Source organism: Mesitornis unicolor, unplaced genomic scaffold (assembly GCF_000695765.1).
Source record: "Mesitornis unicolor isolate BGI_N332 unplaced genomic scaffold, ASM69576v1 scaffold1952, whole genome shotgun sequence".
Classification (NCBI taxonomy): domain Eukaryota; kingdom Metazoa; phylum Chordata; class Aves; order Mesitornithiformes; family Mesitornithidae; genus Mesitornis; species Mesitornis unicolor.
In genome coordinates, this window is record NW_010169767.1 from 133,549 (window position 1) to 149,915 (window position 16,367).

Here is a 16,367-nt window from a genome sequence, read left to right on the forward strand (position 1 = left end):
TTTCTCCAGCCTATCAAGGTCCCCCTGAATGGCAGCACAACTATCCAGTGTAGCAGTCAGTTCTCCCAGTTCTATATCATCTGTAAATTTGCTGAGGGTGAACAACATCCATCATGCAGGTCATTAATAAAGATATCTTTTTCGTGATAATTTTATCTTTTTTTGCAGATAACTGATGTCTCTACCTCTCCTCTAGGGGCTTGTCTATTCACCATAACAAGTAGCTTTGTTTAGTCTTGCATAAAGCCCAATAATAATTATGTCACTCAATAATTATAAACTCTAGATTCAGGTCTGATAATCTCCATACTTCCTTTATGGACTGTAAGAATTCACACTGTTCTTGTAACATTCAAGGTTATTCAGGAATTGAAAATTGAGCGATGCAGACCCATTACACAATGAACCTTTGATCTGTAAAATCCAACCCAACATAAAATTTTCTTTTTTATGACTTGACTTCAAGATTTACTCCAGCTCTGGCTTATTCAAAAATCTCAGGAGACTGCTCCAATAATTCATTTTGAAATTTTGAACACTGATCCATCAGACACAGAACAAAATTATGGCTCACTACTAAAGTGAAGCAGAAAAAGAACATCTGCTGTTGAGAACAGAGCAGATCAGCTGTGAGCTTTTCCACTGGGAAACTCACAAAATGAGCTACTCGGGAGCTCAGCATGTGTTCTTGTAAAGAAGGAACAATAGCAAATACTTTCACTTATTTATTCTTTAAAACTGTCCCAGAGAGCAGCAATTACAGCACACACATCTTCCCCAGTATGGACACAGAGAATGGGGAAGAAAAATATTAAAACAGCATTAATAAAAATTGTCTTAAACCAAAGTTTCCATCTGAGAGTGAAATCAGTCAGTTCATTTTCTCTTCATTACTGAAGACATCTTCCAACGCTAATGGCACTGTGGAAACTCTGTAAGGAAGGTCAGAGCAGGCCACGTCCTCTAGCAATGCTACTATTAACATACCAGTGGAAACATCCTGGCTGAAGACTAGGCATAAACATTGCTCAGTAAAAAAATTAAGTACATTAATCACATTCATTTCGTAATTGGGTTCAACTCTGAAAACAGGAAGCCAAACAACTTGCTTGAAAGGTGACAAATACCCAAAACATACATATGCAAGAAGTGAAATTTAAGATGTTAATGAAAATGAAAATAACACTTTGTGGCACAACTCTCAGCTTTTAAAAACTATGAGAAGCCAAAATTTAGTATTTTATCATCACAAAAGTCACAGTGCTACATGATTTTCATGTGAGGGTCTTTTTCATTACAAGGAAGCTAGCTCTATCCCCCATTATTGCATTGGCCCTTTATAAGACTGTTTTCAGTTGCTTATGCTTTTATGAAACTTTAAGCATTTGCACTGATGTTTCTCCTTGCAACCGTTAGCCTATATTTGGAAAATTTTATCCATCATAGCCATTTTCATAAGAACACTGTTTTACCCATCATTAACTACTAACCTCTTTGAGGTCCACTTTGGACTCAGAACATTCTTAGCGTAGTTTTTGTTAGAGACTGGCATATGAATGCTCAAATTTTGACAATTTGAAGAATTTGGGATCTGGAAACCTGCAGACAGCTTGAGCTTGTGCTAAATCAGAGAACTTGAACTTCAGCAGATTAAACTCTTAAAGTCTACAGGTTTCTCTATGGATACTTAAAGTTAACCAGCAACTTTAACTGTCAGATGTCAACACATTTCAAATCTCCCCTAAATCAAACAAACAATTATAACTGATGTTCTAAGCATTTTCCATAACAGCTTGCAACTGGAAAACTACTAACAAAGCGGACATGACCAAAATCTCTTAATTGATATTTTTTAACCTGAAGACGGTAAACCTCGGAATTACTTCAAAGGAATTTATAGAGAAGCAATGTAGCAAGTAAACTTACATTGTATTTTTTTAAAAAAGGGAACTGAAAACAAATGGAAAAAATTATGAAAACTGCTGGACCAGAAAGATACACTGTGGTGACGAAGGAAATGCAGAGAGATTAAGGGGTAATTCAGGAGTATGATCACCCCAGACAGAAAAAGACCTGCTTCCTCTGCTCCAAATGATGACAGTTCACATCTCATTCTCTCAATTCAATTGCCATAATAAACATATACAGGCATCACAGAAGTGGATATGCTCCAGTCTAAGGCAATGCTTGGGGAAAAAAACCCAGCATATCAGCTTCTTCCATTATCTCTATTTTTCAAAATACTAAATCAAATGTTATAGTGACTAACTGTTTATTCTCTTAATGTGTTGCTTCAAAAAATCATTTCACTAGGATATGATTTCAGACTGTTGTTTGCATTTCGATGTTGATTCCTTTTCCAAACTGTACTGAACTGCAGCATGGCTACAATCCTACAAACTGCAACCTTCCTGAACTGGAACTTGCTCACTGAATAAAGTAAAACACAATTTGGGTATCATCAGCAAGCTTCTGTTCTGTGTCTCAGAACTGGACTTCCTGACTAGGAGTAAGACTTGCACTATAAACCTGGGAGGATTAATGGTGGAAAAAGGTTTTCAAGAAGAAACACAGTATTTCTGGCAATCTGTGTTGAGCTCCTGCTTAGCTCTGAAGTATATTGATGTGACAGTGTGACTGAGTCTTAAGAAGGGGGCTGTCATTATCAAGCTTCCAATCCACTCTTGTGTCACTTGTAAATCATTTGGGGATATTGACAGAGAAGGTGATTTGCAGAGTGGCCAATACCATTTAAAAGCTTTCTCTCCATCCTATAAGGGATGAATACGGGAGGTTGCAGGAGGTTTGTCTGCATCATCTGTGTCACAACTGCCAGCATGACATATCCTGTCTTTTGTCCTGCCAGCTTCTAGCCTCTTATAGCTCTGCACCAACACTAACTGCAATTTCGCCATCACACTTCAGGCTCTTGTGAATCACTAAGGACTTTTTATTGCCATCTGCTAGCATGGAAGGATGTACAGCACTGAGATTGTCTGCCCCAGCTCCTGCCTCGCCAAAGACACGTAAAACAAGTCTATCTCTGGTCCTGGTCTTCCTGAAACGAACCAGTCTCTGTTGTATTTTAGAAACATTTTTTTTCTTGCCTAAATGCACATCCTTGCAATCCTGACTGTCTGCAGAACCTCTTCATTCATGGTGGTGGTACGTCAGCAAGCAAGAGTGGTCTCTTTCAAGTGCAAAACTCACGATCACCTGCACACTCATCAGAGCAGCAGGGTAGAAAGCCTGGGAAACAGAAATGGTTCCAAAACAGTCACGGCTAGCGCCTGTGGCTCAACTCCTCACTTCTAAGAGAAGGAAGGCCAAATCTGAGGCAGATTATTTCTTTGATAGCTTTCTGCATTGCATCCTTCATTTGCTGCATTAGAAAGCAAAGAAGCATTTTATAGATCATTTCTTAATCCCAGTCTCAGCTTTCTACACCTTTCTTGCTGTGCAAAAGCAACCCTCCTCCCTCACTCTCTTCCCCCAGACCCTGCTCCATATTCCAACCAACCCACACCCTTCCCATGAGGCCTCTTTCTCACAACATCACAAACTCCACAGATCTCTGTTCTGTCACTACAGCTCTGAAAACTTGTCTGCTGAATGAAAGGATAATGTAAGGTTTATATTAACAACGAATAACTGTGGAAAGCCACAAAAACATAATTATCAGGAAACTTTTTTTTTTTTTAACTGGTTTCAGATATGATAAGAGGGATTGGGTTAGACAGAAGTAACGCTGTTGTGACATGTCCCAGAAGGAACTCTGCTTCAGGCATGTATTCCCTACCAGCCTTTCGAATATGAACATGAGGCAAGAGATGAGCTGCTGTTGAGACGCATGAACTGCTGCCTTGCAGAGCCTCGTGTTTCCTCAGCATGAAGTTCCCAGCAAAGCTGGCTCTGGCCAAAGACAATCAGCAGTGCCATACTGGATGCTGGATGCAGGGGCAGCTGGACAGCAGCAAAGAAAAGTCTGAATTTAAAGGGCAACTGAGAGAAAAATAAAGCACAGGAGCTTCAGCTTTCTTATAAAGATACCAGATATGATGCATCCATCATCATGGATGCATAGGAGTTATAAGGGAGGATCACTTAGAGCAGGAAGGTCTGTGGCCAAGTGAGCCATTAATTAAAAAAAATAAATAAAAGAAAAGAAAAAAGAAGTGAAACCATGGTTTCCAATCCTGAAAAAATGAACCTCTTAAATTTCTTTAAAGCAGCTTTAATCTATAAGAACTACTTCATATATGAACACACTGAAAATATGGTAGCTGCATGATGTAATGTTCTATCAAGCTCTCTCTTGGAAAACCCCTGGATTTATCATTTCATGGAGTTATGACTCAATTCATACTGAGATCAGTTTATTAGCAGCTTAGCACCCTGCACAGGCTGTAGGCTGCGGGAGTTTCTCCTATCTACTGGATCAGTGGTAAGGAACAGGATATGGCACCATACGTGCAAACTGCCTTAGGCATAGCTGTGCTGTAAATCCCTGACAGGTAAGAGAGGAATCACTTCATGGGGTTTACACACACCCATCAGAATCTAAACTGGTGAGTTAATGGTAGAGAAAGCATTACTGTTGTTTACACTGCTATAAGCATGCATTTCTAGCTAAAGAAATATTGCTGATGCATTTGTTTACAATGCATCAATGCACAGTACATTCCTTTGAACGAACTATAGCTATATAAATATATACATCAGTCATTGGGTTATTTGGCTTTTATACTGTTGTATAAATCTAGTTTCTATTTTTAAAGTCACAGTCACCAATGAAATAATTAAAAGTTTACATCATGGGCTAATGTGTGAATATTTTTCCTGTCTTAGGACTGGAATCAAATACAATTTCTGCTCAAAGACCATGGCTCATGAAATCTACAGGGAATTAACTGAGGGAAATACTCAATGTCTTTACAGAAAATATTTAACACCTCATCACCTTTGGCTCATTTGGTTCCCACAGCATTTTAAATGCACATCCATTCAGTGAAATCACTCTCAGTTGCAGCTATCAGGGATAAAAAATTAGGATCAGTTCAAGAAACAAGATCCTCAGGCACATTCAGCACATAAAACCAACATAGAATTTCCCCTCAAATCTGTAGTGAAACTTCAAGACTTTCAAGCAATCCAAACTGTTGCATGGACAAGAGAGAAAACCAGTCATAAATTATTTCCTTAGACCTGTAAATGTAGTTCCTTCTGAAATTACTGAGAGATACAAAGACATCCAAGATTCAAACACTAAAAGATACTACAGTTTGTTGAATACAGGCTAATATATATATAAAACACCCACAGGACCAGGCTTTCCCACATATGAAAAAGTACAGCTAGGTAAGATGTTTCTCATCAACCAAAACCGAAAAGATCTAATTAAGGATTTACACTCAAACCTACTTTCCTCACTCTTTCAAACACACAAATAGCCACCAACCAACCGAAAAATTCCTTTGTCATACCAGATCCTGGAAACCATGGAGACTTCTGTGATGTGGTGTCTGTGAGCATAAATGATGGTAAAAGATAAAAACTAAAATTATACCACACCCTTCAACCACTCTCACCCAAAAACCTCCAAACAATATTGTCTGTAGCCATCATAAGTACTCTTATTTTTACTCTGTCCCTGCTTCTCAGCTTCATCACGGTTCTGGGTTTCATTTGATTTGATGTAAAGTATGTAAGATGGGGAATAAAAATCACTTAATGACTTTTAAAAGATTCAAAGTATGTTCAAATAGAGTATCAGGCTTCATTGTGGATTTACAGCTCCCATGTCCTTAAAAGTCAGACCTACTGTATTATCTTAAACTAGAAACAAGATCAAGCCAAAATTCCCACTTTCAGAATTCCATTTTATTACTTTTCTTTAGTATTAAAAAAAGAGGCAGTAACACAGTAAACCAGTTCAGAGAGGTTTTATCATTTATTAACATAAATATCTCCTTTGAATAGAGAAATAACTGACACTGTTACTACTTACCTATTAAAATACAGTACAATTTCCTCAAAGTTAGCCTAGAACATAGGAAGGTAGTGCATCCCTTTAAGGCCTGAATAATGAACTAACACCAAAAGGCAGAGCTATTATTTTAATATGATAACTATGTGAACAGGATCAGCTTAATACGCTCCAGAAGCTGCTTCTTTGTGGTTGTCATCTTGCACAGTAACTGCAATTCCTATCAGGCACTGGTGAGCAAGAGAGGAGAACAAGCAGAGCAGTCCCACTCCACCCATGCCACCCAGCGCAGGGAGCAGTACTGACAGCCAGGGAAATATCTATGGGTTTGAAGTTGAAAGTTATATTCCCTCCCTTAGTTTACCTTCAAATGATCCTTACAGATTCACACTATGCTCAAGTCAACTCCATCTACGTACACCACTTACTGAGTCTTGCTTCTTCTAAAGTGGCAGATGGGTCAGGGAGATTTCCTTTTCTTTTTCAAAACTCTCCAGAGGTACTGACAGGCTGATGATGGAAAGGATACACAGCTCAGTGCAGTCAAGCACACCTCACACCCAGGTAAGGGATACTTATTTTTCTCAGTTACATTATAATGTAACACAGTATGATGCAATGCAACATCAGGGTTAGTGTGATTAAAAGGAAAAGGAAACACCAGAAAAATGAAGCTGAAATACAGCCTCTTCCTTTGAAATTATATTAATGTCTCTACTTCTTCCTAAAAGAAACAAGATGAAAAATGACTCACTTCATAACATTTATTTATTCATTTATTTGCACCTCTTTTACCAGAATTAAGGATGTCTGATTGAACTCAATTCAGTTCAATTTCAATACAATGAAATCATATTAATCAACAATGCCTTATTATTTTTATTGTGAATTTTTACTGTGAATTACCAAAGAGTCTGATGTCTTTGAAATTTAGTATTTCAGCTAGTTTAAATGATAGAAAACCACAGTAGAAGAATTATCTAGGTATCTGTTAAAGAAATGAATATTTCTGAAAGAGGGCTTTTAAAATTTGGCATTCAAAGGTGTAGCAAATTGATATGGTGGGAGATTTAAATTAGAAAAAGTCATACAATAAAACATGTGAAAAAAGACGATATTTTTAAAATGTTTTTAAATAGAAAAGCTTTATCAGAGAATATGGTGGATTATTATTCACTTGAAGCCTTTAAATTAAGACTGGATATATTTACAAGGCATATTCTTATTTAAGCAGAAAACATAGGCCTGATGTCACAGCATGATCTTTTTTGTCCAAGATCTATAGATATGCACTGTGGCTTTAAAATCTACAATTCCATAAAATATGGCACGTAATCTGCCCTGCCCCTCCCTTCCCCCTCTCAATGAAAAGCATACAGGAGGATCCTTCCCAAAAACTGTATTTCTGTAGCCCATCCTTCTTTCTGTTGAAGAATTATCTCCCAAATTGTCCCCTTCCCACTGATAAAGGCATCCTTTCACAGTCAACTACTTCATAAACAGAAAACTGAGTTGGAACACGTAATAAGCTACTACCTCCACTTTCCTTTCAATGTTATTTCTAGAATTATTTTTTTTAGTGTCTTTACAACCCAAGTAAGATATTGAAAAAATTCACAGAACCCTGGAGAGCCTGGAGCAAGAAGTAGAGAATGTACTAATCATACTCCCATTCATCACATCGTAGTCCTACTTATGGCAACGATGCTTGCTTTAAACACCATCCCACCATTTCTAGAACATTTACATCTGCTTTACTCCCCCCTTGTTAACACTCTTGAGATGATGTGTCAACCAAGATGCTGCTGAAAAAGCTGAGGCTTTGCCAATGCATTACATCTACTTGTAATCAGTGGTTTCATACATAGATACACACATGTAAGATATGAAATCCCACAAAAGCATGCACCGAGGAACTCATCAGCAGTAGACTACACTTTTCCTTAGCAACTCAGTTTAAAATATTCCTAAAATCTCACTTTTGAGATGGCGAGATTTTGTTGGTTAAATAAGTCTGCATTAGTGGGCTGTCATGGCACATTCAGAAGCACATGCTCTTGAAAAATTGGCTTTACCAGCATTGTGCACTATTAAACATGGAAATGACAAGTAATGATCAGCCAGTTCTCACTGTATCCAGAGGACCACAACCACCACTGGTAAATCACCATCAATCTCTTTACAGTGGCATTGCAAGAGAAGACAGAGACACAACAGAGCACAGTACCTGGTCAGCAGCAGCAATTGACTCCCATCTACGCTTCAGCAAGTACAGAGATTTCCGGCTCATGATTTTGAATCTGCTCTAGATGTTTTTCCAGACTTGAGGAAAAGGCTTCTCCCAAACCAGTGTCAAGAACCTTACTTCTGACTCCTCTGCTTCATTGCTGTAGACGGCAGAGCTCCCCGATATACACAAGTTTTTTTGCAAGCTGCGAGGTTGCGACCGGTTACACCCAAGCTTCCTTCGTTTCTCTAAAGCATCCGTCTCCTTACAGTGCCACGAAAAAGGGAACCAGGCGAGACAGTGAAAAGCCCAGCTTTCACTGACAAATTACCTCGCAAAAGCATGAAGTAGGTAGACAACACCAGACGCACTCAATCTGAAAATAGCTGTTGCTTAGGAACTGGAGGGGTAAAATGCAGCACCTCAGATATATAATTGAGAGCTTTTATATTTAAAGAGAATTAAAAACACTGGACCTCTGTGTTTCTCTCCCAATTATCCTTCTGTTTCTATCCCAATCTTCCTTTTATAATGTTGGAGGAACAATCGTTCGATTCCACTGACTCCTGGGGCTACGCCTACATCTTCAGCAAGCCAAACAAGGCTTGATGGCAGAGCAACAAATAACTCCCACACGCTCAAGGTCCCTTGTAAAAACGTGTGCACAAAGCATGCCACAGGTCTCACCTGAAATATCTTAAAAGTATCAAGTATTATGATTTAGTAGCATAATTAAAATACAGTTTGCATGTTTTTTTCTGCAGAAGAATGAAATACCAAGGATGGATTCTGCTAGTCATGTTTTCTTGTAGCATGTACTGATATCTGAAATGGGTATGAATATTTTTCCATCACATGAATGAGATGATGTGCTTTTACAGACTGCATGTGTGTATTTCAGAGAGAGAGAGAGAGAGATATTTCTTTAGATAGGTTAAACATTCCTAAACATTTAGGAACTTCTTTAACTTGGAATTAATGTTGAAGTTTCATGCTTAAATTCTAAGCTATATTAATTTTAAAAATTAAGCATGGAACATAATGAAATTCACTTTGCAATTTCTGCATGATTTCAAATCCAGAGTATTTTTGCTCAGTTTGTCAAAAAAACAAAATCAAAAACATTCTGCCTAAGCAGGAGCCTTCTACATGAAAATCTGATGCAGATTTTTCTAGAACAATGTTTTTAACAATTCAACAATACCTTTCAGAAAAGGTTCAAACGACTGCAGGCTGGCCTACAGAGAATTCCACTGAACTCTTCAGCCCCTTTTTTTATTTAATATGAAATGTGGACATCACACAAGGAATGAACAGAACTGTTCTCAGAGAGATAGAAAGAATTTTTAGATTGATTTAGTGTTATCTTCTCACAATGTTCTCCTTCTCAGCCCCTACTGAACCCCAGAGAACTTCATCTATATGTTTAGTAACCAGTCATCTCATTTTGCCAAGTACAACTTTCCCTAGGAGTACCAACCAAATGGTTTTACTTGCACTCCATACAGATGGTCATTTGCAACAACTGAGTTAATGCCCATGAGACCTCTCCCTTTGAATTCAGACCACGCCATGCAGGCTCTCCTTATTTTCATTAACGGTTGAAAGAAAGAAGCCAGGCAATATATCAGTTTCTCTGGAACCTTCCTCAGAAGAAATCGTAGTCTCATGAGAACAAATAATTAGAATATTATTTGGCAACTACTTTCTCCTGTGAGTTCACTTTTTCAGAAAACAGCCCAAGTCTAATTTCCTGCAGCAAGATACATTTTTGATTATCAACTTGATCCATCTTGCCTTTTAATTTAAAATCTATCAGATACGATTGATACCACTTACCTTCCACCAAAATCCCTTTCTCTAATATTCCTTATTGGCTAGCTGTAAACCTTCAAAAATGTATAGGCGACACCAAAAAATCCTTCAAGTATGGAGGCACATAGCCAAGAGGATGTATCAGGCATGAGGACTTAGACAGGACTTAAGCTTCTGCCTATGATGCAATTCCAGCACAGACTTTCATCTGCACTCTAGTCAACAGTCTAAGCATTTTGCTGCCATCAGCAAAGCATCAGGACTGTAATGCATCTGGGCACAGTTCAGAGCATACAAAAGACCACCCATATTTTAATATGCATACAAAAATTAGATGAAGATCTGCAATAATGCTAGAAAAGTTTAAGAAGTCTCAGTCACCTTAAGAGTCCTTCAAGTGACTGCCTTCCACTCAACAGTACTTTAGAGGAGTTCAATTTACTTTCTGCTATTTGGACCAGAAGAACACAGCGTGATCACAAAGCACATCAGATGAGGCAGGAGAGATTACGTACCTAACAGGTCTCACCTGACTGGATAGAGTTTCCCTGATTTCTGAAATTCCTCAGTTTCCACTGAAAACTAGCTGGCTTTCTAGGTTTTTTTCATCTTTTTGAAATGACAGATTATCACATGAAAAAATAAGATCTGCAACCCATCTTAAACCATGTAATGAAATACTCAATTTCTTGCAAATTTCAAGATGGTTTTGAAATTACATGCAAGACAGAAGCTTAAAAACTTCAGAAAAATATGTCAAATTCTACAACAGGGGAAAATAAGCAAAACTTAATAAACTAATTTTGCATTGAAAATAGTAAATCTTAACTATTAAAATCAGTAGCAGTTTTCTGACTAACATATATGTTCTTATTAAAAAAGCAAGTACTCCAGTAATTTTTGCAAGGGGTATTATGAAGGTTAGGCTAGGAACTACCCTACTGAGATTAAGGCTGCAAACATGAAGCTTCACAGCAGCAGAGCCTGTAACAGATTTAGACATACATGTTCATATTCATATAGAAATCCTTCACCTGAAGGAAAAGCAATTCCAAAATACCGGAGCCCTAATAATGTATCTACATAATTTCAACACCAGATGGGAAAGACTGCTTTACCCAAGCAGGAAAATTCCTGAACATAATATTGGTAGCAATGTCTCCTTTGCAGCAACTGTAATTCTACAGATAATTTGCAAATGTACCAGCATGATGCCACTAACACTACTAGCATGACTTTCTTTCAGCATTGTGTCAATAGCAAACCAATAGCTAAGCATGGCTTTTTCCACCTCCTCAAGCAGTTCTAACAACATTAATTCCTTTATTATTGAACAAGGTGAGAGGGGGCCTTCCAAGTTTTACAAGTTTGTCAGGTTTTAAAGACCTGACACCACAAAACACCACAAAATATACACACACTATTTGAAATTGCATTCCTTTGATACCCTGATGGAGATAGCTGGGCAAGAAATGCTTTCTCAAGACATCTAATCCATCTTTCTGCTACTGAAAGAAACTTTCTGTTGCATGACTCAGCTCTGTCTGGATCAACTGTTAGGATTACAGCTCAAAAATCATATTAATGAATGCTGTCACGGTTTTATGCTTTTTTCCATTGATTTAATCCTGCAAATATTAACAAACTGAACAACTTTGCCAATCTCTCATGGAAAACTTGCTTGAATACCTCAAACTTACAAAAAGTCAAAACCAAAGACAAAATACGGAGCAACTGACCTGTGAGCCTCTGGGTCCTCGTTTGTGATCCCATTCAGTATGCCCCATAAGCTGAAAAACAAAGAAAAGGACAGGTAAGTGAAAATTGCACTCATTAGCTTAAATTGAAACATTCGCGCTCTTATATCCATTATACATTTTCTTTGAAAAAATAAGTTCACTTTTACGATTTATTTCACTTGGCTTTCAGCTTCACGGTGAGATGACCATTGTTACTGTTACTTTGTACCTTTAGATTCAGAGCCAAAACACATCTAGCACCAAAACACTGCTCGTGTCAATAAAATTCCCACTGCCATAGATCTGCCATAGTGTTTAAAACTGATCTGACAAAAGCAGAGCTGATGTATCAACAAGGAGATTACCAAAACCAGAGGACATTTAATTATATAGCGATGCACATTTTGTATCAGGCATAAAACTTAAATGACAGCTTTAATTCTGTATCACCACTGAATTATTCTCAATGTAATAAAAAAGGAAAAGTACACTCTCCAAAGAAAAGCAGGCTGGGGTCATTACACTGCAGAGGAAAGGAAAGACACAGCTTCAAGATTATGGGGTCTTGCTGAAATTAAGATCTGTGATGGTATATAGCTCCTCCAGTTAAAGAGAAGACAAGCATTAATTACAACCCAAATTCAGCTTTGTGATCTGCACAACCCTTCAGGAGGTTGTCTTGTAAGAAGAGAGGTCAGTCACTGGACTGTGCAGATAGACCCCAGAAAAAATAATTTGTCTTCCTCCACTTTTTTTACATTATACTTCATAAGTACATGTTAACACAGGCCCTCACTCTCTTTCTGCAAGTGACACACAATTCACATATGTATTGGGTTTTCTGTGAGGGGTTTTTGGTTGTGTCTTTGGTAACAGGGGAAGGGCTATGGAGATGGCCCTTTAAGAAGCTACCTGAAAAGCTTCCCCTTTTCCTTTGTCAGAGCCACCTCTGACCAGGGCCAAGCCAATCAGTGCCCCTCCGAATTCATGTATTTAAGGGGGGTGCAGGGCATGCCCCTCTCTCTCTCTGGCACAGGCCTTGACCAGCGCGGCCCCAGGTGTGGGTGGCATGGACCCGGCCTTGCCCGGCAGGGCTTGGCCAGCCCCGACCACAACTTAAACTTAAGCCTCGCTGCAGCTTCATCCCAAAAAAGAGGGAGAGAGAGCCGGGATCTCCAGAACCATTGGAGGAGACCTGCAGTGAAGAAAGGAGTGGGGCCCAAAGAGAACAACTTTGAAGAACATCAAGGTCGGTTTGAAGGAAAGAAAGGAGAGGGAGGAGGAGGAGGACGACACAGAGCCCAGGTTCCCCTTTGCAGCCAGTGGTGAGAGCCAGGTCGACTGGTCATGTGTGAGGGAACAGTGACCATGGGCAGACCCAGATTGGAGTTTTGTGGACTTGGGCTGACACAGTTTTGTGTGTGAGGGAAACTGCAGCTGTGGGCAGACCCATATTGGACTTTTGAGGACTTTTTCCCCTGTGGAAAGGGGGCCATGTGGAAGCAGAGAGAGACACTGGGCTGAGGTTTTTTTTGGTTTTTGGTTTGTTTTTTTTTCCCTTCTCCTAAGAAGCACAGGGCAGGAAGACCGACTGCAAACCCCCACTCCCATCCCACTGCGCCTCAAGGCAAAGGGCGAGGGGGAAGGTGAAGGAACCGGGAACAAAAGCTGAGCCCGGGAAGAAGGGAGGGGTGGGGGGAAGGTGTTTTGATTTTAAGATCTGGTTACATCTCCTATTGTTCTACTCTGATGTTGGTAACAGACTAAAATTGTTTTGGTTTTTATTCCTTATGATGAGTGTGTCTTTTGCCTGTGACCTGTTTAAGTGGTGAGAAGCCCTCCCAGTCCTTATTTTGACTAGCCCCTTTTGGGGCATCGTGGTGCTCAGTTATGCACTGGGCCTAAACCAAGACAACATACGGCAGCTCTTCCCATGTATGTTGTGGCGTGGAACAAGAAGAGGAGAGAGAACACCCAAGTAGGGTTTACTACTGCTTTATGTATCCGAAGGCTATGGGCAAACGTGAACCACTGACACTAAAGCTATCCTCACACCTGCCTAAAAAACCCTGGAAAGCACCAAGGAGTGCCTACGCAGGGCTGTTTTTCCCAACATTCTTTCTCAAAGGAAATGCCTTCTCCCAGGTCAGAAGTAGGCAACAAGATTTACAACCTATGCTTATTGCAAAACATGCTTTTTTAACACTCATCCCAGGACAGGAGATTACAACTATTTTGAAAAGTGAGGAAAGCCACATACACCTCATATGCATCCTTCTCCAAAGGCCCCTTCGTTTCTTTAAGTTATTACCTTTGATTACCTATCCCTATAACTGGAGACACACTGCACATGCATCAAAGATTAGAAATGTCACACCAATTTTTTATCTGATATAGCCTCATGACTGACCCCCTTGTCCTAAAATTATTTCCTTTTTCCACATACTGTTGGTGTAAACTCTGGCTGTGCCAGGTTTCCTTGTTTGTTTCTCCATACTGTTGCATCTGCTCATTACTGTATGAAACCAAGCTTTGATGTTTATGAAAGCTGGCTTCTCAGTAAATAACTAGCATGCAAAAGCAACCAAGAGATGCAGGTACCAAAGGTTATGTGCTTCACAGAACCTCTGCCAAGGACCTCATACCTGTGCTTCCTCCCCGGTTCCTGCTTTTCTGGACCAAGAAAACCTTGTCAGTTTTAACTCTTTTACCCCTGTGCCTTGTGTGAAGTGGTGCCTGCTTTCTTAATTTATTTGGCTGAAGAAAAAGTAATTTAGCATGAGTCTGACCACCTGTGATTCCCAGCATGATAAGGGACATCTTTACCTACAACTTCCTACCAGTGAAATCAGCACAAATAATACGCCTTTTGTTTTGCAGTTAAAAGGATTAATGTTACAGACCTGGCTAAGGTTACTGTGGTTTTCCAGGCTCTATAGATACTTGGCAGTGCATACCACACCCTCAAAAACAAGTGTAGCATAAGATCCCACTGCCAGGTTTTTCATGCTTCTATCTTCGATGGATCCATAGTATACTGAAAAGTGAAGGGTTGCTTTACTATTGCTACCAAAAATAAGCAACACAGTTAAGAGTCAAGCTTGGAGTTATCATTTCCATTAAAGAAGGAACACTGAATGTAGGGTTGCTTCTGGTCCAGTCAGTCCCGGGAAACCAGACTGATGTGTGCCAAGGGTGGTTGACTGTGAACATCATCAATCCTCAAACTCAAATCAAGTCCTCTTAAAACATTAATTTTTCTTCAGGCATGGTTTGCCAACCCTATTCCACAGTTACTGCCTGGTGCTTCACAACTTCACACAGAGTTTTTTGGCCCCTGGCCAGCCCTTACTTTGCTCCACTACTCCTCTTCCTCTGCAGCATACAGGTGCCTTTTGGCCCAGCTGAGGGCAATCCTGGGGTGCTCCACAGATTGGATGTTGCAGCAGGTAATGTTACAGTGAGTAATTAGTCCAAAGCCTGTAACAACTCATCATAACTATCAGAATCACTTACTGAAGAGAGGCAAAAGTCACCAATGAAGTATCCAGTCATAAACGCATTGGAACCAAAAGAGTGACCCTCTGCTTATTCTGGCACCATTTTGTTAGCAAACTGCTAACTCCTCATAGTAAATTATACAACCCTCATTTCATTTAATTTCTCTACAGACGTGCCTTTGTGGAGTCAGATGTGTTTGTATTTTTGCTGACGAATCCATTTCCCCTCTACCTCAACAAGCCACGCTGTGCTAAGATTACTTCTGAACCTGGGGAAGATTTTCTTTGAATGGACAAACAGTAAGTGCTGGAGTACTATATGAAGAAAAAGAGGAAAACAAGTATGTCTGACCTATGGGCTAGTTGGAAATTACAATTTCCACAAGCTTTATAGAACTTAAAATATAAAGAAAACAGTATAAAAAAAAAACAAAACCAAAAAACCAAACCAAAATCCACAAAAACAAATCAACCACAAACACTCAGAAACATAGAGAGCGTGCCTAAATCCACTTCAGTCTGAGTCAACCTTCTGAAATCAGGAAAAAAAAAAAAGAAAAAAATTCATTGGTTAATTGGTGCATGCATGAAAACAGAGATACAGACACAAAAATGCATCTGGAAGTAGAGGCATTTATGTTTATCATTAACAGAAGGGTTTGTTCCAGATCCCACCAGTTCCTCTAAAAACTACTATGAATCAATTTGGTCCAGAGTAAATGTCGTCACACCATCCAATTACTTTTATTTATCATTCTTACTGAACAGGCTACTGAGGCTAAGAGTACCAGCAGAAGAAAAGAAGAGCTAAAACCAAAATCAAACTCCCACACGGCTTACATGCATGCAATGTCTCTCAGAAGGAAAGTATCCACTTTACATTTAATCTAAAACTGTCCTGGAAACCCAGCTCCGACAGTTTTAACACTTAAAGATGAAGGCAGCTTTCAGCAACAAGAACAGCTCTTGCATGTTCAAGAATGCACAAAAACAAAGGCTTCACTAAAGCCAACTGGCTTGCTCTACCCTACTAATGGACTAATGGGTCTCCAGGAAAAACAGCCTCCCCCAGCCGAGGGCTGTGAGGACTGTGAATGGGA

The 16,367-nt window shown here is 39.4% G+C and overlaps 1 protein-coding gene across 1 annotated transcript in view; it reads right to left on the reverse strand.

Moving 5' to 3' along the window:
• The window catches only part of PDE3A (phosphodiesterase 3A, cGMP-inhibited), an 89,736-nt gene extending 77,921 nt beyond the window's left edge, over positions 1-11,815 (reverse strand). Inside the window, exon 1 of the mRNA XM_010179460.1 lies at positions 11,768-11,815. Within this exon, the coding sequence (XP_010177762.1) occupies positions 11,768-11,815 (48 nt within the window). The remainder of the gene's footprint in view (positions 1-11,767) is intronic.
• Between the last annotated feature and the right edge of the window lie 4,552 nt (positions 11,816-16,367).